At 36.9% G+C, this 25889-nt stretch overlaps 1 protein-coding gene across 3 annotated transcripts in view; it reads right to left on the bottom strand.

The window, feature by feature from the left end:
* ARID4B (AT-rich interaction domain 4B) overlaps nt 1-25889 on the bottom strand; it is an 89085-nt gene that overhangs the window by 62626 nt on the left and 570 nt on the right. The window contains exons 1-2 of one of the 3 annotated variants that reach the window (XM_027685010.1): nt 25751-25848; nt 25414-25475 (exon numbers count right to left, since the gene is read on the bottom strand). In XM_027685010.1, the coding sequence (XP_027540811.1) occupies nt 25414-25419 (6 nt within the window). In that variant the 5' untranslated portion in view covers nt 25420-25475; nt 25751-25848. Of the gene's footprint in view, nt 1-339; nt 707-25413; nt 25476-25750; nt 25849-25889 lie in introns of those variants that run through there. The other 2 variants (XM_027685004.1, XM_027684996.1) reach the window with 2 other exon arrangements.

The following is a 25889-nucleotide window of genomic DNA, read 5'->3' as shown; positions in this document are numbered from 1 at the left end:
CTGAACATAATCATTTGCACTTTATAACTTATAGGTAAGAATTATTTTTTCAAAAGCATATCATGAACAAAAGTTTATTGATGGCTTTAACAGGAAAACTGAAAAGTATGTCCAGCACACGCTTTCGTTCATCTATAATAAGATCATGAACTTTTTTCATTCAGAGCACACCCCAGGTCTCCTGTCAATGTTTCTATGTCTCTATACTCTCAAAAATCTTTCAGTTCACACTGGAAGAAGGAGAAAAGTGAAGCTGAGGGTGATATCTCAGCTTGTTCGCTTCGTTGTTTTACTACTGGCAGTAGACTGGTATTGAAGATCTTCATGGAAACCAATCACCAAGCAGGCGCTTCCAAGACGGATCACTACTTTGTTTGCATGAATGACCGAGGCCGGGCTACCAGAAGGGGGGCCGGCTCTGCTGAGTGACACAGCGAGACAGACATCCGTCCGCACAGGGATACCAGGGGAAGGCTGTACCCCGCGGGAGCGTGGGGCCGCAGCCAGGCGGGGGGTACGGCCGGGCTGTTTCGGGAAAAGACCGGGGCGAGCCCTTCTCAGCATCGCTGCAGTGGGTGCTGAGCGCTACCAGCGCCTCACCAGCTCCCCGAGGAGCTGCGAACAGCCGGGCCGATCCTCCAGCTCTGGCAAGACTGCCGGAGGCAGACGGAGCCCGGGTGATTTGTTTGGCTCGTTCGGGGAGGCAGAGGAGCACCAGTGTTTCTCCGGGGACCTGTCGCTTTAAGGGGAGGGGTCGGAGCCGGGAAGCTGCCAGAAGTTTCTGGCTGCCCGAGCCAGCCCCGAGCGCTGGCGCCCGCCCGCGTCCTCTCCCCGAAAGCGCCCAGGGCTCCGGCAGATTAAGCGCGGATTGCCGTAAACTAAATTTGTCCCCTTAAGGCGATTGCCTGGTAAATCTGCACGCAGGGCTTCCCGGGAGCCGGCCGCTGCTGGAGCCGAGCACTGGCAGCGCCAACTCCCAGGATCCGCCCGGTATCGCTGCCGACCCGGCACCTCGGCCCGGGAAAGCTGCGAGCGCTGCCCGTCCCCCTGCAGTGCAGCTCCTCTGGAACGCCGCTGGAATGCGCCTTGCTCTGTATATCCTAAATCATCAGCCAAACTACTATAAAAATTTCTGGCGCTGTCTTGGGTGACCAAGAAGGGATAAAGAGGAAAGAACTTCCTGCAGTTTTGCACTTTCCATTAGGAAATCCAAACTAATGGGCAACCACGATGCTCCTAGTAGCACTTAATTTTGTTTTATTAGTGGGAATAGGATGAATAGTTTTTCTGCTATCTCAATTCACAACTGCTGTGCACGGGCAGGAGTTGCAGGACAAGCTGCCGCAGCTGAAAAGCTGGTTTACCGCTTAAATAAGGAGCAGTCTCTAGGTGACCAGTCAGCAATTTCCACCAATTCAGTGGCTGAATTTTCTTTGGCAGGCAAAGCAGGCTGCTGGAAGGGTTCTGCTCCAGCCTTCAAGCTGATTATACCTGGAAGGACTGATAAATGGCTAGATGCCCACATCATAAAACAACCTACACATCTTCTGAATTTGGACATTTACATTGGTATTAATAGTTCTGGTCTTCCAAGTGTGAGGGAGGAAACACATGGACCTCTTCAGAGCACTATGGAATATACATTTTAGCATTGCAATCTAAAATGGTAGCATCATGCTTTTACATACATTTAAAGGCTGTTAAAGAAGTCGGTTTTCCAGCATTTTTTTTTACAGATTTATATATTTTTCCATCTATGTGGGATGAAATCATCCTCACCCCTTTTCTTTCAACTGTGCTGCATTACTATATTCAAATTCCTTTGTAAAGTCTGTCATGCCATACAGCAGCTGATAAAATTGCTTTACATAAGCACATCTAATAGAGTGTGTGTGAATATATTATTTCTATCTCCTAATCTGTATTCCTCTGCACCACACACAGGATGTTCCAAGTAAACCACATGAAAACAAGATTAAGTATTCAATCTAGAAACACAGCAGACATGGTTACTAGGAAAGCCTGCAGGACTGCTTTCAGATTAATACACAAAGAGAAAACTGGGTCTATACCTTCCCTTTGTCTTTCACACATAGAGAGTTTGAAGCGCTGAGATTTCAGCTTGTATTAAACATTCAAAATTCAACACTTATCTACTCTACAAGACTCTTGAGTCAAGAAACTAGGGAAGCAATTTCAAGAAGCAAAAATCACCCCAACAATCCCACAACTACTGAAAAGAAAGGACTGGTTTTAGTTTTTAAATGAAAATTTCACATTTGTATATTTTCAATAACCAAGGTTCAGAAAAAGCTCGTTAAAGATTCAAGACTCTCCCCCGACCCCACCTGGTATCCAAATTAATTACTGAGTTTAAAAAAGAAACATCATAAGACTCAACATCTGATTTTTTTCTCATCCATATTAAGCAAGAGGAACAGTGGCAAAACTTTTTTTTGCTACTGCCTATGGTATTTTGAAGTTATTTTTCCAAGGGACATGTTTTCTAATTGTTTGCCTATTGTCCATAATTCAAGATGGAAACACTCAGTTTGCAAGTGGAATCATCACACACATACTCCAATATTCCACCTACAGTCATCCCAGTCACACAAATCAGTGGGAAAAACCACCAATAATACCCCACTACTTCAACCCAAACCCCAAACCAGATTTTAAAGTCTTATAATGAAGGTCAAAAATTCCTTTTCCATCCTGCAGAATTAGCAGCCACCTCAGTGTCATTCAAAGGTTTTCAGAAACTTTAAGGGCAATGAAGGCTTGAAAAGACGCCATTTTGAAAAACAGCATCTTATTTTTACAGCAGAATCAATCTCTTAATAAACAAAATCACAGTGTAATTAAGAGGACAAGATTTTGCTTACAGCTCAACCTGCTGTGGTTTGAAGGGACACTCAACTTTACAGTAATAGCAGATATTTTCAGGAAAAACTGTAATTGTAACACTTTAATATACTCAATTTGGCAGATAATAATTATAGTTGATTTTAAATACATTTCTCATGTATTTTCAGAGCAGCAAAGATGAGAATCTTCTAAAACCTTTCTACAAACTGTATGTTACTGAGGCACACAACTCCTCAGAGACAAGTGCAGTATCTAAAACAAAGACTGAAGTCCAGAAGACAAAAAACTCCTTAAAAAAAGTAAATCCATTGGCCCATCATCCACCTCCCAGAAATGAGAACACTGCAACAGGAAACAGGAGGAATTTTTCTGTGAACTTGCAAACTACAAAATAGAATAAAAGGCAGTGATGTTTTTCACATGAAAAAGCTATTACATGAAAGCTCAAGAGTAAGAGTGTGCTTTGGGCAAATTTTCTTCTGGCTGAAAAAAAAAATCAAGATTTTGACTTGATACTTGGCTTTTGTTACTGTCATGCATTTCAGAGAAAGGCAAAACTAATAATTTTGAAATTTCTGAAGGAAAATGGTTCAATTTTATCAGTATTTGCCCACAAATAAAAATTATGGTAGAAGACATCCCAATCAAACCAAACATTTACAAGTAAAAAAAGGAGGGGGGGGGCTTCTTGTAATTAAACTTATTTCCAGTTTCAATTTAAAACCTACAGGAAGTTTCAAGTAACACCTCACCAATCTTGTAAGCAAACATTATACAGCTGTGGCAAAAAGTCATTGTTGTCTGTCCCCTCAACCAAGCTGGAAGTTACCGGACAGAAGTCTGGAAGCATTAAACCAACTTGACAGCTTTAGCCTTCTCTATAGGTGCAAAGCATATATTTTCTTTATTTCAAATTATTCTGTTAGATCAGTCCAATGCCAAGCTCATTCAAAGTTCTTAAAGACTTGAAAGGGTTCAAAAGCTGATTTTCCTCTTTGAATAAAAATGAGTTCTGTGGAAAGGTTCTAAGATCATGAAGGACCAAGTGACCCAAAACAAGAGGTTCAATTTGGTACTCACAAGTAACACTTCTTTTATTTAATGTATCTGTATTAAATGCAAAATGGATTTTCATTATTTTTACTTATCTGTGTAAAGCTGAATTTTTATGGGACTAGTAATTCCATTTTTTTTCAGAACTATGCTAAGTTGATGGATACAGAATTATAAAAATATTTTAACTCTACTCAGAACATGAGAAATATTTCAAAGATTTTAAAAGTTAGTCTATCCTAATAATTTCCAAAAAGCAACTCAATTCTCCATCCAGAAGTGTACCAAGTAGTGTAATTTCCAAACATCTAAACTGTAATTACCTCATTTCCTAATTAAAATAGCAAATCCAGAAAGGTGACTATGCTTTATAAGATTACAGCATTATTTTTTTCCCAACCATACTGAATGAAACCCACTGAATTCTGATTCTGTTCCTAGTTTGGTCACAGACTTGCTGCAGCACGATGAGACCCAGCAGGCATGTACCAATTCTCAATTCTGCAGAATGGGGCTAATGCACATCTAATTCAAAGGCAAGTGAGAATTTGATGTTTCTCTAGTACTTTCAGACCTAAGAATGGAAATCTCTATTCTTTCTATCAGTATAGCACATCACTCTATACAATGTTTTATTTAATAAAAACACTCCAGAACTGCTGATCAAGCTCTCTAAAAATAACACCAATTCCTTACTATTCCTTCTGTAGGTCTCTTGGTTTGTATTGCTGAAAGGCTACATGAAGATATTTTGAATACCTGCTCCCACTGTTTATCCCCCTAAACATAAAATCTTTTTTGAAGTCAATTATTGCCATAGCTACCAGACTGCATTTTTTTCCTGTAAGGTTTAACTAAATATTCAAACTATTTACCATAATAGTTTAGTACTGTAAAATCATGCAACTTCATTAATGTTGGCCAGACTTTTTTTGTACGTTTCAAGTGAAGTCTGACCATTAAGTTTCTACATATGTACAGATAAAAAAGTAACACTTAATTTGAAATAAGAAACTTTTTGAAAGAGAAGACTTCTCTTTTAGTGACAGATATTTGAAAGCCTTCTTTCATATTTCCTGTGTTTAGTGCAAGAACCAAAATTCATTGAAGTGTGGAGAACTGTTAAGTCAAAAAAAAGGAAGCAATAAATAACATGTTTGTTATTAGAGGGTAAAATAACTTAGTAAAAACTATGTCCTTGATACCTGTTTTGCACTTTGAAATAAGGAATATATTAAACCTTTACATTAACAAGTACTCTTTTTCCAACTAAAAGCTTTAGATAACACTTAGAAGCATTATTTAAATTATTAGGTCTGGAAAACTTGCCTCATATTTAAAAATGTGTCACAGTTCTGTCTAGAGATGCTGCTGTGTAAAACTTGGGATGTCTCAAAGCATTGAAAAGAATGATATGATAATGATATGCTTGTCTTCCAAATGGATTGGAACAAAGATAATTTGATGGTTTAATCAAACAAACCAGTCCAGGCTGTTTCTGGTCAAAATGGTGAAGAGACTAATATATGACTATGCAAAGTGTAAAAAATCAGTAGCCAATGAAATCTCAAGAGATCAAACTGTTTTTAAGACAATTGTATAATTCTTTGGTAATATTTCTATTTCCAGTCAAAGACAGTTTAATTATTGTTTTCTGTTTAAGAAGTTGGTTCTACAGAAATTCAGTATAACAGTATACAGAACAGGAAAACCTATATATGTGAAACAAATTGTATTCTACAGCAAATCTATTCTAGGCAACTGATAATACTGGCATTTTGGTTGACAGAAAAATATAACAATATTTTTAGATATTAAAACTGATACCAAGAACAGGAACAGTGAATAGAAATTAAAATGAGATAATTATCTAAGAATGTTGGGGTTTTTTTCACTGAAATTGTGGCATATTAAGCTTCTGTTTATTATCATCTATTTTTAAAACTATTTTCTATTGTGTAAAACTTCAGACACAAATTCATGCCAAGTTGAAAAACTGAACCTTAAAAAAAAACCACCAAAAATGGAACAAAATCAACACCCAAAAAACCCAAACCTATAAATCATGACTCTCTTTTCTGCAAATACAAAAGAAAACTTCTTATCTTGGTTTACTTCCATACTTTGTACAACACTTTCTAAACTTCTTATGAGGAAAGAAAAGTGGGGAGGTTGTTCCTAGGTTAGAACAGAAAGGGAAAGCTGAAGGGATGAGTTACTAATACAAAATCCCCCAGCAGAATGAGATTTCTCAAACACTGACCCAAGTCAATTCACTAACTAGCTATGATTTTCTTAGTCTTATATGTACGCATAAAATTATATTTCAAAATTCTAAGCATTTTAAGATTTTATTTTGTATATTTATATGAAATTGTAACTGTAGCTGATGTGCAACTTCATATAAAGTAGTTTTTAAAAATATGTTAAAATTATAACAAAATAACACATTGAATTATATAATCAGTCCAGTAAAAGACTCATGAGTAGCCTTTGAATTTGGTTTTTGCCACTGTTGCCAGCTAGAACAATGAGGGAGTACCAAAAGTAATGCCCAACCTACACAAAACTGTCAAACAATATGAAACAAAAAATCTAAATACAAAACAAACTGAAAAACTAGGATTTTTCTGATTGAGAATAAATCCCTCCCAGAAACACATTATTTAGTAAATTAAGCACAACTGATCAAAGCTATGCAAAAATCCAAGCATTCAGGAAGTAAGAACGTGTGCACTTTGGTTCTCGAGACAAAGTGAATTTGTAGCAGATCACCAACTGTACACAAGAGTCAACCAAAAGCATAGTAGTATATACTGGCTAACTTCATACAGCAACACAACAAATTTTAGACAGGAGAAAGGATTTTAACTCTGCCATGCTTCTTCGACTGCTGCCTAACAATTCACTGTAAAACTGCTGGCCAAGGACAGGACATTGAGAAAGAACTATGAAAATTAGTTTAGAAAATACCTACAAAGAGACTAAAATAACTTAATCTAACCATTTTATCAAATTACAATGGATGAGATTCCTGGGAAAAACAAACAAAACTTAATTACACATAGAAGGTTATCAAGGCTGTTCCTCTCAGCAGGATCATTTTAGCTGTATTATTCATAACAGATGCCTGTAATATCTATTCTTAAATTTAGAAGTGAATATTCCACACTCTGTGCAGTGCTTACAGGCTTTTCTATAATATCTCATCTAAGCATTCCTTGCTATTGTTATTTCTTGTCTTATCAACACTGCATATAGAGAGCAGTGTACTTCCCCTTTGCAGCTTTCAAGAGATGCAACTCCCTAATGCAATCCCATTTCTAAAAGAAAAAAACAAATTATTATGTAAATTTTACCTATAAGGCAAATATTTATATATATTTCTATTTACCTACAGGCCCTGAATTTCAAATTGCTCCTCTGGAGTTTGATTTAATGACCTCAGATGTTTCTTCTAGTTGGTGCCTAAAAACAGACACAGGTATGTCCTAATTAATTGCAAGAGAAGCAGACATAATTTCACACAATTTTCAAGTAATACCTTAACATTCCAGTATGACATTTGCCTTTTTGGCAGGAGTTTGACATTGCCTCATGTTCCATTTATTTTTTGGCTATTTTTCTAAGAACTGCCCCCTCAGGGGAGGAGGAAATAGCATGCAGCACGTTCCATTTTCAATAGAAGTGAGCTGTTAATGTGGCACATGCCATACTATGAAACTCTAGCAAGTGTGTTGACTATTGATGGCTCTCCAGTTCAGCCTGTTGGATATCTTCAGCCCCAGATGCTAAAACCTTGGATGAAAAGGCAGGTAGCACAAAGTTCTCAATTCCATATACTGGGAGTCTTGGCTTATTGAATAAAGCACCAGTCTCACTCCTTCAGAGGATCTGGACTACTGCAAATCCATTACATGAACCACTTCAATGGAAATGAGATGCCTGAACAAGGTACTTGCAGATAGGTCCTGTGCTAACCATTCAACAGATTCTACCCTACTTCACAAAGTCCTCTCACCTGATTCTCTTTCTGCCCAAGAGGCAGACCATCCACTGCCACAGGCCTGCATTATTTATAATACAAAGGAGACTCCCACAGTGCCATCACTCCCACTGAGAAGTATCACAAACACCCATAAATTAGCTGGCTACAGTCCTTCACTGGATTTGGCCCATAGTGTCAAACTCAAGTGCTCTTTCGTGGCATAGGAAAGAAGCAATATTGCAAGGTTCTTTAATCTTATAATCTAGGGCATTAAAAATCCCATGGCTTCAGGATGAACAGAGCTTTTAGATTTAAAAAAAGGATATTAACATACTGTGTAACTAGATGCTTGAAGAGATCATAAGGATTGATACAAATATTCCATCTCTTCGAGGCTTTAAATAAACAATCTTACTAAATACACATTAAAAGTATGATCAAGCAAAGTTTGAGGTAGCCATTCAGACACCTAAATATGGCTACAGATATACATGCTCAGATTCTGAATCAACGAGGAACTCCCACAATTAAAACAAAATACTGTGATAAAGGCAACTGCAGCAGGAAAGACTTCTAAAGAATTATCTCCATTTTTCAAAATTATGTGAATTGCCCCATATACCAAATAGCCAATTGAAGTGATCAGAAAAACCACTCGGCCAAACAAATACCAGCTTTACCACTTCTGATATGCGCTGATGTGTGTCAAAACTCATTTTGCCACCCCCAGGCACTTGTGTGATGTCTCAGACAGACAGGAAGTATGCACATGGTTTCATCTCTGGTTAGAGCTCAACTTACTTACCATACTAATTTTAAAAATACTCTGTACACAACTCCACTCAGCAACAATCTGTTCACTTCTTTAGTTTTAAAAGCTCAACTGTTGCAGTCAGTCCCCACTTCCTCTCAACAAATTATGTAGGCCAAAGCCGGCTGCTTTGTCCTTATACTTATTGCTCTGAAATCCTGCAATCTTGTGGCTATTACAGCTGTGGGTTTTTTAGCCTCAAAGGCATCCCATTACAATGGATTCGAATTTCATAATGCATTTTTCTTAGTACTTAAAAAAACTGGTAACATAACTTGTAGTTAATACAGTCGCTTATTAGATTTCCGAAATGGCAATATTCATAATGCCACTCTCTGCAAAGGAACAGATGGAATAGGCCCTTTATTTAAATTCAGGATGGGAAGAAGAAAAATGAGGGCTGAAGAAAAAGGAATCTTATTTTAAGTGAGCAATTACTAACATATGCAGTTTCTGCTGTATTTGCAACCCAAAATACACAACTACCTGTATAAGAATCAAAATAGGAATGTTTTGTGTGTGAGTTGACAAATGGCAAGAGGCAAAACATCACAAAAGCCCAGAATGCTACAGAACCAACAGGAAACTTCTGAAAATAAAAGTGCTTTAAGACCTACCTGCTACAAAAGCATATGGCTTCTTTATGCTAGGAATCTATTAAAACGGAACTGGTCTAAATGCAAGTCACATTCATTTATTTGTTTTTCCTGGTAACTTTGAGTGATCACCAGGATGCAGTTTTGATCATTATGCAAAGTTAGAAAATCAGTCTAGTAAAATGGGTGGAACCTATTCACTCCTATAAGAATAAAGCCAGAAATACTAGGATAAATATTCAAAAATCTCTGTCTACCTACAGAAAACAACAAAAAAAAAGGAGCCATCAAATATAAATCCAATAAAATGGGTTTAAGCAGTCAGAGTTGGTGACAGACACTACCTGCTGCCAACAGTAGTTCTTAATTTCTGAAACTACAAAAGGTGGGGGGAGGTGTGTGCTGATAGATGCTCACCACCACAGTTATGGAGATGGTGTGCTCTTTCATATTTCTTTTGTGAGTTGAATTAACAACTCAGGAGTGTAAAAGGGGAAGGCTTTGGCCCTCCAAACTCAAGTCTACATGAACGATGCCTCTCTCTGTCCATCCTCCCTTTTGCATCTGTTCTGATACACCTTTGGTTATGGTCTAAAGTGATTCAACTCACCAATTCAACACATAGCTACTTGTTTCTGTTACTTTTACTAAACTAATTTTCTTTCACTGTAGTAAGTTGTATCATTTCACTTTAAGATCATACACCAGAGTTAACAAAGTAGAAGAGGATAAATCAATGGGTCAACTGGCAGCCTGCCTCGAACTACAACATGAAGTAGCACTCCATAATAATTTAGAATTTGTAAGGTTCTTGCAGAAAAACCCACAGAAATCTCAACTCAGAAAAAAAATCCTTTTCTTTTTGCCACAATTTCATATGTTTGTGTGATAGCATTTTCTATATTTACCTTTTCATTGCACACTCTAGATCTCTAAGTTCTTTTTTTTCCAAATTCCAAAATCCAGCTTCACCCTAGCTGGATGAAGAAGGTGACGTTTACCATGCTACTTTTTTTTTTTTTTTAATGAATTGGTAGCCAAGCTAGCTGTCTCTTCAAATGATCTTGGTGTCCAACAAACAGCTTTCAGTCAAACATCTCCACTAAATCCCTGAAGTGGCTTTAAACTGACTGAAAGCACTTCAGCACTGGCATATATGCAAGGTCAAACACAAGTTTGTATTCGAAGTCTAATCTACTTGGATAGCACTCAAAAAAACAGTTTATGTTAAGTTTTATATCCAGCCCACATTATTTGCAAACAAAGCAGGTATTAGTGATTTAACTGAGCATTCTGTAGGAATAGACTGTTGATTTTTATAGCAGTCTAGCAAAGCACCATCACCACTAGGTGTTTTTGTAAAATAAGAAGTTCAGTTGTAAACTGAGAACTAATTTCAAGATTAATTTCAAAAAATTCAGAATTTCCACAAAACAGACACTTTCCTTAATTCAATTTATAAATGGGATCGGTCCAGTCAAAAAATAACACTGTTTGATTTGACAGTCCAGAAAATGTGACATTTAATGACTGGACTACAGAAAATTTGCACCAAGATGATGACCCAGTGTTGAGACAGTCTTTAAAAGGCCTTCAAGGAGCAGAGATCTATAGTAGAACAAGAAAACTATCCAGAACCATACAGCTGATTGCTCCCAAGAAGTCACTGCTTTGCACATGGAAGGATAAACCTTAACTCCATTGAGTTTAACAGCAATGGCAGACACTAAAGTACATCTGAATCCAGAAAAACCTGTTTCAGGTTACACCATACCGGCAAAGAGATCAAAATATGAGAAAACATATTCTTTCAGTGGTCTCATGGTCTTGCATGGATTTAACCCGGGAATCCCACTAGCACCATTTGACACAGCACATGCACTCACTGATTCACTACAGTTACAGGAATATGAATGTGCAGACTTTCTCCCCCCTTACAGAGCCTGACATTCCTATTAAAAAAATCAACTAAAGAAAGTTAAATATAACTACAAAGGTAATTTCAGTCAATTACACCTCTGGCATCTAGTTTTTTCTGATAAATTCAGACTTGGTGGAGATACAGTCAGTTAAGTCCTCATTTCAGACTATATTAAATTAAAGCATATATATCAAAGGTATCTTACCTACAGAAAAAAGTTCTATTTTCTCCCCCAATTTGCCTTTTGCTTTTCTCCAGGCTTTTCTGAACAGGTTGTTCTGTTCAGTGTAAGGCTGAGACTCACTAAGATACAAGTACAAGTAACAGAATCTGAAGATGCAGTTCAGAACAGTCAAACCAGGCTCTCCTTTGCTTTCCAGTAACTTGCTCTGCAGAAAGATCCTTAAATTTCTCCGCTGGCTTCAGGAGATTTAGCATGCACAGACCAACAGTCTGTCTTCCTTTCTAGCTCAGTGCCAGCAACAACTGTTAAGACTCTCATTTTGCAAACTAGCCAAACTCAAACATTTTTCATTTGGTTTGGGTTTTGGATGATGTTTGAATTCAACTCCATTCAACATTAATCCCTAGACTTTTCCTGAGGTTTTAGGGTAAGCCAGTCCTTATTTGGAACATTATGACAGATCTTCACTTCTGCTCCAAACTAGCCAGTTATCCCTTACCACTAACCTGCTACACTATTCTTTAGTCTCCAGGGGAAAATGTTACACAAGAGCTAACAAAACACATCTCATTTGGATAAAACAACTAATACACTAAGAGTTCAGTATTTTGGCTTAGAAATAGTGAGCCTTTATATTTGGCTTTCTGGGAATTCCCTATGCAACAATTACGCATTTGAAACATCCAACAGAATGGAATTGGAATGAAATTCAAAGGCAAGCTAGCCAACAAACAGAACCTTTTAAATAACTGTAGGTAATTTCTAGATATTAAAATATATACATATGTGCTTGGGAGGGTGTGTGTATATAAATGTTAACTTGATCATTATTAATTTTGCTGCATAAACTCCTGAAAGTAGAAATTACAAGAATTTTCCTTTACAGGTATATCTATACTGGTCTCTTTACAATGTTTTGGCATGATACATTGTAGATATCTTTGTCAATGTCCTGCAAATTACCCTTTTCTATGTTTTTTCACTTTTACACTTAGCAAATATTCATTTTTCTCTCCAAGATGCCTGTGAAGAAGATTCTTCTTCCCCATAAACAATTATTTAACATTATATTAGTGGATATACAAATAACATACAATAACTATACACACAGCATACAATAACTATACACATGCAAAACATCAGTAGTACCTTAGGCTTAGATCAGCAGAGGCTATATTTTTATAGCATCTGGAATACAGTCTTACAGTCTTTGAACTGCCTGTATATTTACTACAATAAAAATATCTTTCTCTTACAGAGATATGTAGCTCTATCTTTAATGAAAGATATTACATCTTTTGAAACAGTCAAACAATTCTTCAGCTGCTTCTCCCAGTAAATAAAAAGGGAAAGGAAAAAAAAAACCATAAAAATTGAAATAACCTGTAACTTACACCTCCAAGGTGTAAAGAAAAAGGGGACTATGTATATGCAAATAAATATAATTACAAAAGATGAGTTGCATTAGACAAAGTTTTTCAGTGTTCTGATTTTCTCCTAATATCCTAATGGAGCTATAAGTCCCTGAATAAAGAACAGTTTAATTATGTCTCCAAATCTCCTTAGAAACAAGCTACAGAACCCACAGCACTGCATTAAAGACAATGATAAGGCAGCTTCTGGAGACAAACACAAGCAAAGTTAAAGAGAAGCGAAGTATTAGCCTTACTATACACACATTTGCACTATATAGAAGCATCCAAGCGGCAGAGAAACTGATTCAAATTAAGTTTGGACTACTATAAAATGGTTGGTTAAGACTACAGAAAGCTCCCAGTCAAGAAGAGCAGACAATAGACTGGTTAAGACTGTAGCTATATAATAAATTATACCCACATAACTAATTATCTGAGCCTGGAAGAGGAAAAAAATCACCATTTTTTTCTGTTAAATCTCCTCATGTTTCTTACCAGCACCTACTGGGCCACTGTTGTCATGTAAGATAACCACAGCCTTGCAGAACATAGACGTCTTACTTAAGCTGGACACTGGTTAGCTAGGGCAGCACAGAAATTAGTACTGCAAATAATTTACTTGAGAAAACTACAGTAATTTATAACTTATGCTGACAAGCAGACTACTTCCATACTGGCACTGGTATATCTTCACAATATTGCACTGTAAACTTACCAAGCAGCAAATAAGTGAAACTGAAGTTATCCCAACAAAAATCACAATGCTGCTTTCCCAAATCACAGCAAAAATCAACTTCAAATCACCTCAAATCAACTTCTGGTTGAGCTGCTATGGGTGATGTTAAATTTAAAGAGCCTTACTGTGGCGGAATATACTACTGAATAAACTCTGTTTTCACTAATGCAATCTTCTTCCAGAAAACTATAAACATTATTTTCCACAGTACACTTTTCTTTCAAATGGACAGTTCCTCAAACTATTAAGTAAATTTTAAATCCTCCCCCCATTGCCCGAGTTGTGAAAAAAACAACTTATTTCTACATCCCACTTCCCCCAGATTAATATAAATAAATGCCAGGACAATGTCTTCTGAAGGAAGACATCCATAATTCAGTACAATTGTACATAGAGTAGAAAAAAAAAAAAGTCAGGACTGAAACTTCAAGTCCATAGTTTTTATTTTTTGCCTTATTTAATCATAAAAACTATGGTGTTCCTATAAGAATATGCTTCTATGAGGTAGTTTTACAACTTTTCTAACTTGTGGGAACATAATTGTAGAAATCTAACAAACATAAGTGCACATGCAAACTCTTCTCCCATCTCAATGCATTTTCAGAGAATACTACTGACCAAATATTCCTGCGTGGTCAGTAGCTAGGGTATTATAAGAAACTTGATAATTTCTCTTTTTTATTCCTCTCCATAACAACATTCATCTTGCAGAGTTGTTCTCTACCTATATACCTATATGTAAGAGTTCAGTATTTAAGTCTGAGGTTTGTGAAGGGAGGTTTGGGGAAAAAAGGCTAAATGTAATCAATATGGCAACTATTCAAGAGATGCAAGCTTTTCCTGTTCAACTAAGTTCTAGTATTTGAAAACCTTTTTGAAAATTTTCCATCAGAAAATACTCGTAGCAAACCAAGCATGCAAGCATTAAAAGTAAAACAGTTATTAAGAAAACAGAAATACCCAGTTGAAGACAAATTTAGAGGAGATTTGTCGAGTGCTACATAATTATGAAGACATATTTCAGATGTATGTTACACATAAAGTAGAAGTGCCACTGTAGTAATATAAGCAATAAGAATATATAAACAGTTAGTATTCAGCTAGGTTACTTTTCAGAATTTAAGGAATTAAAGGACCTAAACTACTTGTTTCATACCTTTTATTCAATTTAACTACCCAGAATACTTCAGTTTCTTTGGCTACTCATTGCTGCACCTGTTTCCAAAACATCTTCAGCTGGCTTAGGCTGTGACTAATAGCAGCCATTTCCAGAGAGTGGCTATTTAAAGAAAGATCCTTGCTCTGATTCGATAAAATTCTTCAATATATTAAAGAACAGGAATAAAATTTTTGAAGTTGTATAGGTGATATAAGAGTCTGTTCACTGCTTTCAAGTGTGCTGAAGCTATTATGTAAAGCCTGTTTTTTTTCTTAAAAGTCTTTAAGCCTCTTATACTAAAACCTTCAATTTTTAGCCTCTTTTCAAAAAGTAACATTTAGGATTACCAAAGTGAAAGAGAAAAATTCTATCTTAAGTTTTACTTGATAGTCTTTTCTATGTCAACAATTCTGCTGTTACTTTCCACATTAAACCCTGTTCTGTTCTCAAAAACTGAACAAGAGGCACTGTAAGAGGTCCTCGGTTCCAAAGTTAATGCTGCTTTCTTACAATGCCTATCAATAAAATATCAGTGTCTCCATCAAATCAGCATGTTACAGTATCAACTTCATATGTCAATGAAATTTTAATTCATTACATGTTTATGATCAATGTTTTTTCCCTAAGCCTAAGAAGATGATTGAAGAGGAATTCTGAAATACATAGCTTAAAGGATAAACCTAATCTTCCAATATGACCGTATGACTAATCATCCCACTGTAATGTTTGCTTTCACAGAACTATTGTGCATCACCACTGCTAAAAGAGGAATACACAGTTAAAGCACGCTGGCCTTTCTTAGCAACTGATGTGTGCCCACACACTCATGTACTTGGCTGGAATGTTGTTTCAGTGGACACAAAAGCTTTATAAAGAGAAACTACCAGATAAAAGAAAAGAAGCTGCAGTTCCTTTAAGACTAAGAAGTTTTCTTGTAAACACAAGTCCAATTTGCAGATCACATTAAAGTATTGCAGTGTATTTTTTTCCATCCCAAGTTCAACTCTGGGTAAGCACAGTAAGGATATCCCGCTACAGCAGTAAGATAGCAAAGTTCTGAAATTGTGTCTGGAATCAAGTACCTGAAGTTTACCATTTTCTTTTTGTTTGTTTGTTTTAATATATACATATTTCTAGGAAGATCACAATTTGCTTCCTCAAAATTCCAGCTAAGTAAATACAATATACCTAACTAGAGAAACTTGATCAGGCCAGCTTAAGTATCATGAATGATTTTTATTCAACATAACAGAAGTTATGTTTGATATTTATTGTCCAACCATAGTTAAGATTTTGTTACACCAATTCAAATGTTCCAATAAGTGCTGTTGCACAGTAAGTTACTCTAAAACAGGCAGATTGTTCTCTATTTCAATACAAAACAGAGTAAGTATAATTTTACTGATCTGAAATCAGTACTACTGGAGATATAAATAAAAGCATTCCACTAATTTAAAACTGACCTACTACCACTTGAGTTGCTATCTAGATGCTACCAATACCATGCACATTACCAGTGAAAAAAGTCTGTCATAGCAGGACATACACCTATCTCTCTCCGATTGATATATTAATAATATTATGCTGTCATCAAATGAGAATTTGTCTTACTATACAGAATATAACAAAAGCAGCTCATTCAATTTACTTGCATCTAAAAACCTAAATAACCCTACGCTGCTAAGTGTATCTATAAATATGTATTTTGTATTATGTAAAATGTATGAAATAGATTTTTTTTTAATACATTGAAATATGTTTAACTCATCAATCCAATTTTGCCTCCCATCAGACAAAGTAAAGTGAAATCAGAATATTAGCTCAACAGCCAAAGAATTACTAACAAAGAAAAACTGAATTGCTGCAGACAGACATCTAATATATATACTAACACTTTCTGGAACTTCACGACAAATTATTCCAGGGAACACACTTGGCAGCAGCCTTAGCAGCCCAACTCTAAAATGGATTAAGAACACCAGAATATATTTGAAGTGTGACTCTTGGTCGGTTTCAGTCCACATATCCAATACTGTACATCATCAGGTGGCATAATGTTTTGTGCTACTTGATTTTTAGGAATGTAAAAACTGCACTAGTAATCTGTGAGTAAAGGAATGAATCCAAGCTTTAATGCCTTTTAAATTGTCCAACATTGCAGGAAAATAGGCATGAAATTCTGCAAAGACGACAAAGACACTACAGTTACCCAAATCATGTTCTACATGTAAATGTATGTGGATTGTCATTTTAAAGTTCTGGAAGAGCACCTCAGAATGAATTTGCATTTAAAAAATGGAAATGACTCAAAGCTGAATTACGGTCTCCATTTTTGTCTCTGTTCCAGGCAACAAGGTATTGGTACATATCATACTCTAATTTTCAAACAATAGTGCAGTCTTACTTAAGTATTTCACTGTCTCCCTTGAGGCACATCTAGCAGGACAACCTTCTAAGGAAATTGAAGTGGAAATTTATAAAACTATTGCTATGTTTTCAAAAAGGCATTTATATTTATGGAAGTACAAAGCTTAAGAATTATATATATTTTATTTCTAAGTTTAGTGATATAATTTGAGGTAACATGCATTTAATATTACATCAACATCTATCTATCAATAAGCAGAGCAGTAAAATAAGTTAAAAAGTGAAACCATATATTCCATTACAAATTCCTGAATTCTGAAATGCTGGTATAACATGTACTCATTTCCAAAATGTCTGAACTTCTTATTATTTCTCCCAGGAAAAGAAGTTACATCAACCTAAGTGTCACAGCATTAACAAAAAGATTAAGCTAACACTCTTTCACTTAAACACTCATACAGGATATTGGAAAGTCTATCTTCCACCATTCTAAATTAATTTAAAGTATTCTTTGTGATTCTTAGAAGAATGTATTCCACACTTATTTTTAAGAAAACATGAAGTGGACTGTTTTAAATGTACAAACGAGATTTAGCGCTTGCAATCTGCTGTTGAAAGGATAGCTGAAAATAGGAAGGAAAAAATTATCACAGTGGATCAGATTGCCCTGCCACAAATTGAAACACTTTTTTCAGATCAGAACAGAATGTGAAAAAACAGACAAATTACTCCCTACTACATTATTTATTACTAGGTGAAACCTTGGATACGAATTTTGCTGAAGTCAAATCCCATCTCCCAAATTCCATTTAGAAGTATTGTGTAAACAATGAAGAATAATAAGTTAGAAGGGCATCTAAGAGGGAAAGGATCACAGATAAAAGCTCAGTGAGAACTCAAGTTCTTGGAAAGTAAGATAACAAATGTCCTCCAGATTTTTGCATTAAGTTCCTGGTAATAAGCAGAAAATGCCATACCCTTCACTCTACCATCTCCAACTGGCATTAACATCCAGCTGTCACCAAGTCTCCACTCGTCTACCCATAAATATATGGGCCTTCTTAATGCGCACCAAAAAAAAAAAAAATCAGACGTTTGACTTCAATTTCCTTATCAAAGAAAGAGTGATGTAATTTATCCATGAATTATCATTCCCTATTGTTTTAATTAGGAATCAACATAGCACAATTGCTTACATCTTCCACCCATTGGTAAAAATACCTATTGTCAGAACATATTATTAACATAAGTATTAGTTACATGAAGATTGTAATCTTTACACAATAGAAATCTAATATCTATAAATATTTTTCTGCAGAAAATTATAATACCAACAGTTTCTCTAATTTAGGGAGAAAGAGACACAATTGCTATTAATGGCATTCTTTCCAAATACTGAATAAGAACCTGGGGGAGGAGAGGAAGCAGAAAGAAGCAAAGCTTATAATGGCCTTTTTTGCCTCATGCCATCTCTTCTTTAAAACCTCTTTATCTTTTGAAATTATGTTTACCATATCAAAAATTAAATTTTATTCATCACCTTCAAGGTACAGCATCAATTTCATTTAATCTTTTTACTCAACACCTTCTACAAAACATGGTCTTCAAACCTATAGAGAAGTCCAGCATTCTAGCTAGCAAGCAGGCATAGAAAAACCTCTATGGCAATTTCACCTGTAGAGACTTTACAAAGTGTTTAGCCTATAAACTGCTAACTTGGCAGAGGGATGGGGAGGATTGTGTTCACAAGCAGTTTAAACCAATTCGAATCAGTCTCCATGCACTACTGTTTTTATATTCTTCCTTCCTCTGCCAGGGATCAGCCAGGACAGGGACTGACTAACTAAGAGTAGATGTATCTGATTGTTCTTAATTTTAGTTTAGTTGCATGTACTATGGGACCACACAAATGGACTGCTAGAACAAAAGACAAGAATAAACAGCTAGGAGTGGAAGAAGGACACAAGACTGTCTTCTTCCATGGCCATACAAGCTTAATTTGACAACGTACTTATGAAACCAAATCCTTTGCTATTGGTTGTTGGGGGACAAACCAACAGATTAAACAATGAGAAGAACAGTGTTGTTCACCAGTTAGTCCAATCTGGGTGATCTGCTCTGCAACAGAGCTCTACAGATGCTTGCACTCACGTTTAGCTTACATGACAGCTGATGAATGCTGTCTCTATATAGGTACTCCTTAAGGTGATCTGCACAAGTCACCATCAAAGACTACATAATTTGGGAGTTCTGAATGCTAAAAAGTCTCTTCTTTGGCATACTGACTACCCTCTTCACTCAAGAGCATATTCAGGCTCAAAGACAACAGCAATGGGAGCAAGTAACTTCAGGTTAACTGGCGATACTACTGCTATTGCTCACAGTAAGGAAAATGCCTTCTCATAGCTCAGCACAATGTTTCTGCTTAGCTCATACGAAAATCTTCTTCATAGTGTTCCCAACAAGCTCAGGAACCCCCAAAATAGTGCTCCCTATTCAATCAATTAATAAACACTCACTCAGGAAGTCAGTGTCACACAGTGGTCACACATAATGCAGGCAAGTCACCTCAGTCCTAGTTTCCTACAGGTAACTCAGCAACACCCTTCACTACACTGCTCTGACATTCTCACAGCTGGCTTTCCAGAGCTTGCTTACTAACTGTTCTTGCTAAACAGGTCATGACTGCTTTATAGTCTGCCAGGGAAAAAAAAAAAAAAGACAATAGTGCTTTATTAATTTCTCCTCTAGTTCAAACTAATCTTCAGAAGGAAAATAGATGTCTTGTCAAGTATAGAATATCAAAGTGGCTTGCTGACTTTTCCATACTTGAATTCCTTGAAATATCCTCTCATCTGGTCACCCTATGTTAACAGAAAAAAAAAGAACAAAAAACCCAACTACCCAGATTTATGACTTTCCATCAAAACCTTTAAAAATAATTATTCTAACACACATTAAATCACTAACATTTAGTTTATGCATACGGCTAAACAATTTTCCTTAGTTCCCTGGAGGCCTTTTGAAGTCTTCTAGAAGTCTTTAAAAATCCATTCCATGCACACATCCAAGCAAATATCCAGGAAGTGGTAGTAAGCACGGTAACTGGACAAAACTAGAAGCGCTAAATAGAAAAGGCAGAAAAGTGGTATTTGTTACTGAAACACATTAACTAAAAAGCATAAGTCAGGGATTGTACAGCTGCTTGAACATTTCTCAACTGTGACCTGAATCACTTTAAGGCAAAAACAGTTCATGATCCGTATTTTCCAGCTTTGTACATTTCAGTAAAAACAGCTGAAGTGCCTATTATAGTAAGTAGAAATGCAAAGAATCTATTGTTGCATTTCACAACAGGTAGTGAACAGAAAGTAGGTTAACTACTTTCAAGTAAGTATGAACTGATAAATAATCTAGCATTTGGGTAGCTGAGTATCACATTAGGGTGCCAAGTAAATTTAAGCTCCAGGGTTTTCTATAAATTTTTTTGTCTTTTTCAAATGAAGACACCTCAAACTCCCTTTTATTCTTCAGCCTATTATAAAAGTCTATGTTTCTAAGCAAGATGTCTGTATCTGTAGGATTTAAACAAAAATTTGAAACCAATTTGTGACAACAGTATCATTTCTACCTGTCTCACAGTTAGCCCTTATTTTTCAGTTTACACGACCAGCAAAGCATTCAGATTAAGTATCTGCTAGTAACTGTAAAGCTTAGTATCTCAAAACCATTGCATTTTGTTTCAAAAGACTTTTCAACTACAATGCAGAATTTCTTTGAAAACAGACACCTAATGTGTACCACAGCGTGCTTCTGCACTAAAGTATACCATACTTGTTTCGGATTACAAAGTGAAATGAATAACCATCTCAAAGTGTTCTAGTGAAGCTATGCACATTCTTATTCTAACATTTTTCTTAATACAGTATGTTGATACAATAGTTATGCTGCCATGAGAGCACTGATCCAAAAAGCCTTCACCAACTTTAAAGATAACAATGCAGGCAACTTAACTGTTTTAATGCTCATAGTTTATTACAACTTCAGTCTTCTTAGTCTTTTCAGTGTTCAGCCTTTTTTCCACTACATGGTCTAATTAACCTTGAGTCCTTATCAACCAATAAACTATTCAACAGCCACGTACTACGCATACAGATTTAAATTCAAGACTTCCATGCTGTTTAGCCACTGTAAAATATACAAAGATTGGCATTTAAAAAGTGCAAACAACTAATTTTAAAATAACATAGATTATTCCAACATGACTTGTAATTGCTGAGTGCAAGTGGTGTTTGCTTTCCTTTCTACATAATTATGCAAGCATGAGGAAGTCAATAACTGCCTCTGATCACTTGTTCCAACTGGGACATCAGGAAAGAACTTAAGAAAATAATTTTTCATAATGCAAAAGCAACTTACAAGGAAAACCACCTCCTAAGACTTACCTGTTTCCCTGCCTCCCTCACAAAAATGAGGTACTCTTCCCTTATAAATCTCTACTTCTGCTGTAATTCAAATAATTAAGCAAAAAGTAAAAGGTCACTACATTCCATGACTGGTTTCCTGCCTGCATAAGAGCAACAGTACTTTCAACTGATTTGTGCTTGAAGTTGGAAATTAGTGGCTGAAAAGTTTACTAGATATTTCACTTTTGTCCTCTGCCATACTGGCACAGAATATGAGCAACGGTCTGGCAGCTTTAAGGGAAAGCAGCTAAAAGCAGCTACAGCATCAGTGTGCACCGATGATCTCTGTGGATAGGTGGAGAGGTCACTAGGAGAGACTACTGAAAACAAAACGTAAATTCAGGATCAATTCAAACCAAACCAAATAATCTACCATAAACTGTACACACAGCTTCCCTAATTTGTTAATATGGCAGCTTTGAGCAAGCACTCAGGAACATCTAGGGATACCAGGCAGAAATACCTACAACCATTAAATATTTCATATTTTACAGACTGAAAAACATTAACATGCAAATAGCATCAAAACATTTAAACAATCATTTCAGACCTCTTAATTCATAGAGTATTGCTGTAGCTTCTGGGACCATCCACTATTTTGATCTCCAGACAGCAGTGAACTTTTTACTATAGTGGGCATATTACCTTCATTCACATATTTAAATGCTGTAATACATATTAAACATCTCAGGAGTATTTGCAATAGTTCTTACTACAAAATATTGGTGAAATCAAGATTGTGTTTGTTTCTTTCTTTAAAAGCAGAGACACGGCTTTCCTGACTTTTGGGAAAAAATAGAAACAAGCTATAATAATGTTTTTATACATATAGCTATCTACTTAGTAAGTAGTAATTTGATGGCATGTAATTAGTTTTTAAATCAAACAGATTCTACATGCTTCTGAAGCATACTTAATGCAAAAAGATCTTAAGCAAAAGGTGCCTAAATTAAACAACTTCACTACAACATGCGAGCAAACCCTGCATTATCTACACAACAGTATTCAACATAGGAAAAAGCCTAATTTAGTAGAACTCACAATAACAAGCACAATTATTAAGACTTGAATACTTCTTGGAAGACATATTTCAGGGCTGCTTAGAAGTGGTCTTTGCAGTCCACAGGAGGACTACTTAATAGTCTAAAGTTACTAGTTTATACAAGGGACTTTATTTCCTTGGACTCTGTTGGGTTATGACAAGGAGAACAATTATGCCAACAGCTTTGGAGCTGGTAATCTCTCAGCAGGCAGCACACCTCTCTTGTCTCAAAGGGTTCCAAAATGCAAGAGCATGAGTAACTTACAGTTTTCAAACAACACAACTTGGTGCTCTTCCTAAATATATCTCACTGTGTTTTACAGAGAATGATAAACATTCTATCCATACTACACAGGTGGGAAAAGAAGTCACTAAAGCTAAATGAGTTGTTCAAGTTCACCTAAAGAGACTAAGATACTAACAAGGAATCCAATTCTAATGTTCTATGCACCAGAATACACAACCCTCTGCACCTGAAAATGACCAAGGCATAAATGAAAACAGAGGCCTCAATCGTGCAGTCAGCAGCAAGTCTGCAGTCAGCAGACTCAAAGCAAGACTAGGCCTTAAAGCATTAAATCCTCTACATGCTGAAGTGTCCTTGAGGCACACTCTTTCGATAACTTACAAAACAAATGCACAGAAGTATGCGGTCATATTTAAACAGTATCTTGATCTAGTACAGTCAATGTTACCTTGTAGTGATACAAACAGAAAGCTCATAATTCTCTTAAGCACTCCTCCTTACTGCTTCTTATTGGACTAACTTATATCCTTGTAAGCTCAACTAATACATTACAAATTGAAGCCAGCCAGAAGGACTGATACACTGTATTAGTCTTGGTTAGAATGCTGAATCTTAGAAATTTCTTTTGAGCCACAATTCTGTTAAGTTTTACTGTAGTAACTAAAGCTTCAATGTAATGACTTACAGATTAACCTCCCTTAACATGACATGGCACAGTAAATAAAGTACTGGGAGTTATCTCAAGCAATTGTAAATTTAACACTACATATACACAAATTGCAAAAACTGCACTTAAACTTAGCACTTGAACACTCAACAGAAGTCATCCTGATTTTAAAAATAAACATGCAATAGTAGCACAAAACTTACTGAAGAATAAGTACACTTTTTTTTAATATGGTTCTTTTAACAGGTTTCTGTGTTTGCTACTTTAAGTTTAATCACCTGTTATACATTCAATTCAGCTTGAAGTAGATCTATATCACTATTTCACAGAACACTTTGTGTTCCACTTGTGATCTGACCTCCTCATGCTCCCTACTGTCTACGTACATATTAATATGTCTCTAAAACCACAGTATCTGAACCTAATCTCCATGGTAACTGTAAGATTTGTTTACATGGAAAAAGTATATTAGAAATGTATGTAAATTTAACTCTCATTTAAATAAGTGTTTTTTCCTTCTACGGGGAAAAAAGCTCCCTATACTGCCTCCTGTTTATCTTGCTGCCATCTCCTGCATCCCCACCAAGCATTAAGCCACATTTGGAAAGCTCCCTATCATACAACCTCAATGGCCTGTTGTTGTAAATTCACAGTTTACTTTCCATAAGGCAGACATGCAGTATTTTAGATCTTAGCATTGTTAAAGAAAGATCATAGGGAGGGCAATTAAAACATAATTTTTTAAAAATACTACCACAAAGTCACAAAAGTAAAAAAAAAAAAAGCTAAACTTTTAACAGCTATACAGAAAGACTCTGCTGCTCACCAACTCAGATCAATCTAGAAATTAAAAGAGTTTCTATCCTTTACCATTTCCAGCAGTGAATATAGTAATAGGTACACATTTTATGTAATACTCATTCATAGACAGTAGGCACAACTTTGATAGTGCAAGACCCCAAATAGAGACTTCTCTTTTTTATTAATAAATACCAAAGAATTGATGTACCACAGGTTTGTAGCAATTGTCCTTTATAAGATTTACAGTATTTTGAAATGAGATTTACTGCTGCCCAGCAGGACCGGGAGCTGAATTACACAGGGGTCATGGTAACATAAATGGCAGTTTGAGTGAGACATATCAGCAAAATGATAGAGAACCTCTAACAAACCCAGCTGCTAAAAACTACTCAGGTCTTTGCCACACACAGAACTTATTCTATTCCACCAATACGATTTATTTTCCTATAAAACTTGTATAATATATTAAATATAAATAGTCTAGAAAGGTCTCAGAGAAGAAAAATGCATGACAGTGAGCTATGTGAATACTATGCAGCACTAAGAGGAAAATTAGAACCTGTTTGAAAATCTTTCCGCACCTTACAACAATCATTTCACTGCAGAGAATCTCTTACAAGCACCCTCCCTGATAACATCCATAAGATTATCCATTCAACAAAACTCCTATTAACGAACAGAAAGTAAGTAAATCTACCCTCTATTCAAGTAAACACGGCTTAAGAGCCAGCATTTCCCCCGCAATGTTACTTTCTCGAGCAGGGTGACTGTCCCCCGCTTCTCCATGAAGCAAGCTCAGCCCAGGCAGCCATGTCCTTATTCTCCTACAATGTTTCTGAAGGAGAACAACCTGCTCAGGGAACTTACAGTTTCCCCCAGCATAACGCGGTGGAGCAAAGCCTACCCCACCATCAGCGAACGAGCCAAGGCACCGAAACACGGCAGTGGGGGCGAAGCAGCCCGCAGTCTGGATCCGCACCAGCACTGAGCCCCGCACCGGGGTCGGGACAGATGGACTGATAAGATAGGACAGCACTGCCCCATGCAACCCTCCTTTCTCTCTCCTCCCAGACACACAAACGAGCGTTTTACCTTCATGATGAGCTCAGGCTGCGGTAAAAGCCTCGATCGTGGCTGAGCGGCCGAGGCTGGACCTGGAATTTAAAACAAAGCGCTAAGGCACCGCACCAGCCGCTCGCACCGGGCGGGGGGAGGGGAGCCAGGGATCGGGGTGGGGGTGCTGAGCTCCTCCCGAAACTCTCCCTTTCCCTCCCCGGATGCCCCCCTTTCCCCGCGGCTAACCCGCTCCCCTCTTTCCTCGGCCGCTGTCTTCTCCCGCGGTTCCCGCACGCCCCGGCTTCCCCTACACTCGCTGCCATTGACGCCATTTCTGTCAGAGGAGGAGAAACTTGCCACAACAACAACCCACCCCCGGTTGCCGCGGAGGGGGGGAGGCGCCCCGGCCGCCTCCCCGGGGCGCTGCGCCCCCTCCCCGGGCACCGAGCAGCGAGAGAGAGCCCGCGGGGGTCCCAGCTCCGAGAACAACCCCCTTCTCGCTTCACCGCGGG

The sequence above is a fragment of the Neopelma chrysocephalum genome, unplaced genomic scaffold (assembly GCF_003984885.1).
Source record: "Neopelma chrysocephalum unplaced genomic scaffold, ASM398488v2 Primary Assembly neopelma1_23, whole genome shotgun sequence".
Lineage (NCBI taxonomy): Eukaryota > Metazoa > Chordata > Aves > Passeriformes > Pipridae > Neopelma > Neopelma chrysocephalum.
The sequence above is the reverse complement of the archived record's forward strand: the minus strand, read 5'-3'. Positions and strand labels throughout refer to the sequence as shown.